This window comes from Macaca thibetana, chromosome 5 (assembly GCF_024542745.1).
Source record: "Macaca thibetana thibetana isolate TM-01 chromosome 5, ASM2454274v1, whole genome shotgun sequence".
In the NCBI taxonomy this organism is placed as follows: Eukaryota; Metazoa; Chordata; class Mammalia; order Primates; family Cercopithecidae; genus Macaca; species Macaca thibetana.
The window spans coordinates 130,640,926-130,641,430 of NC_065582.1; the positions used below are offsets into that span (position 1 = coordinate 130,640,926).

Sequence of the window (505 nt, forward strand, 5' to 3'; positions counted from 1 at the left end):
TAAAATATTTATTTACACTGAGATCCAATGTGCTATAATCATAACAATTGTTTATTGTACTGTGCTTTGTGCCAGCATTGCTCTATGAATTTTTGTTAGTTATCTGGAAACTTTGCAAGAGGTATTTCTAACTTATAAAGAAGACATAGATCTATCAGCATGGTGAATGATTAAAAATAGTCATACATTCCTACCAGCTCCTCCCTTTAAGAGGTAGAATCTATTTTCTAATCCCCTTGATTCTGTGCTGACCTTATGACTTGCTTCGGCCAATAGGATGTGGTAAAAGTGACGTTGTAGATGTTCGAAGTCAACAAGGTAAGGAGGCTAGAAGCTTCTACTCCTGCCCTCCTATGAGTGAGAAAGGTCCACTCAGTTGCCAAGAAACTAACTGTACCCCATGAGTGACCCAAAGAGACACCATCAGAAGAAACAACTGAGTCCAGCCCAAGTTGTAGTACCACATAGCCCAAATTAATGACCCTCAGAGACATGAAGCAGAGTA

The 505-nt window shown here is 39.4% G+C and overlaps 1 protein-coding gene across 1 annotated transcript in view; it reads left to right on the plus strand.

Moving 5' to 3' along the window:
* Positions 1–300: 300 nt before the first annotated feature.
* Positions 301–505, plus strand: part of LOC126954443 (extracellular matrix organizing protein FRAS1-like) — a 29,478-nt gene continuing 29,273 nt past the window's right edge. The window contains exon 1 of the mRNA XM_050789960.1: positions 301–318. Within this exon, the coding sequence (XP_050645917.1) occupies positions 301–318 (18 nt within the window). The remainder of the gene's footprint in view (positions 319–505) is intronic.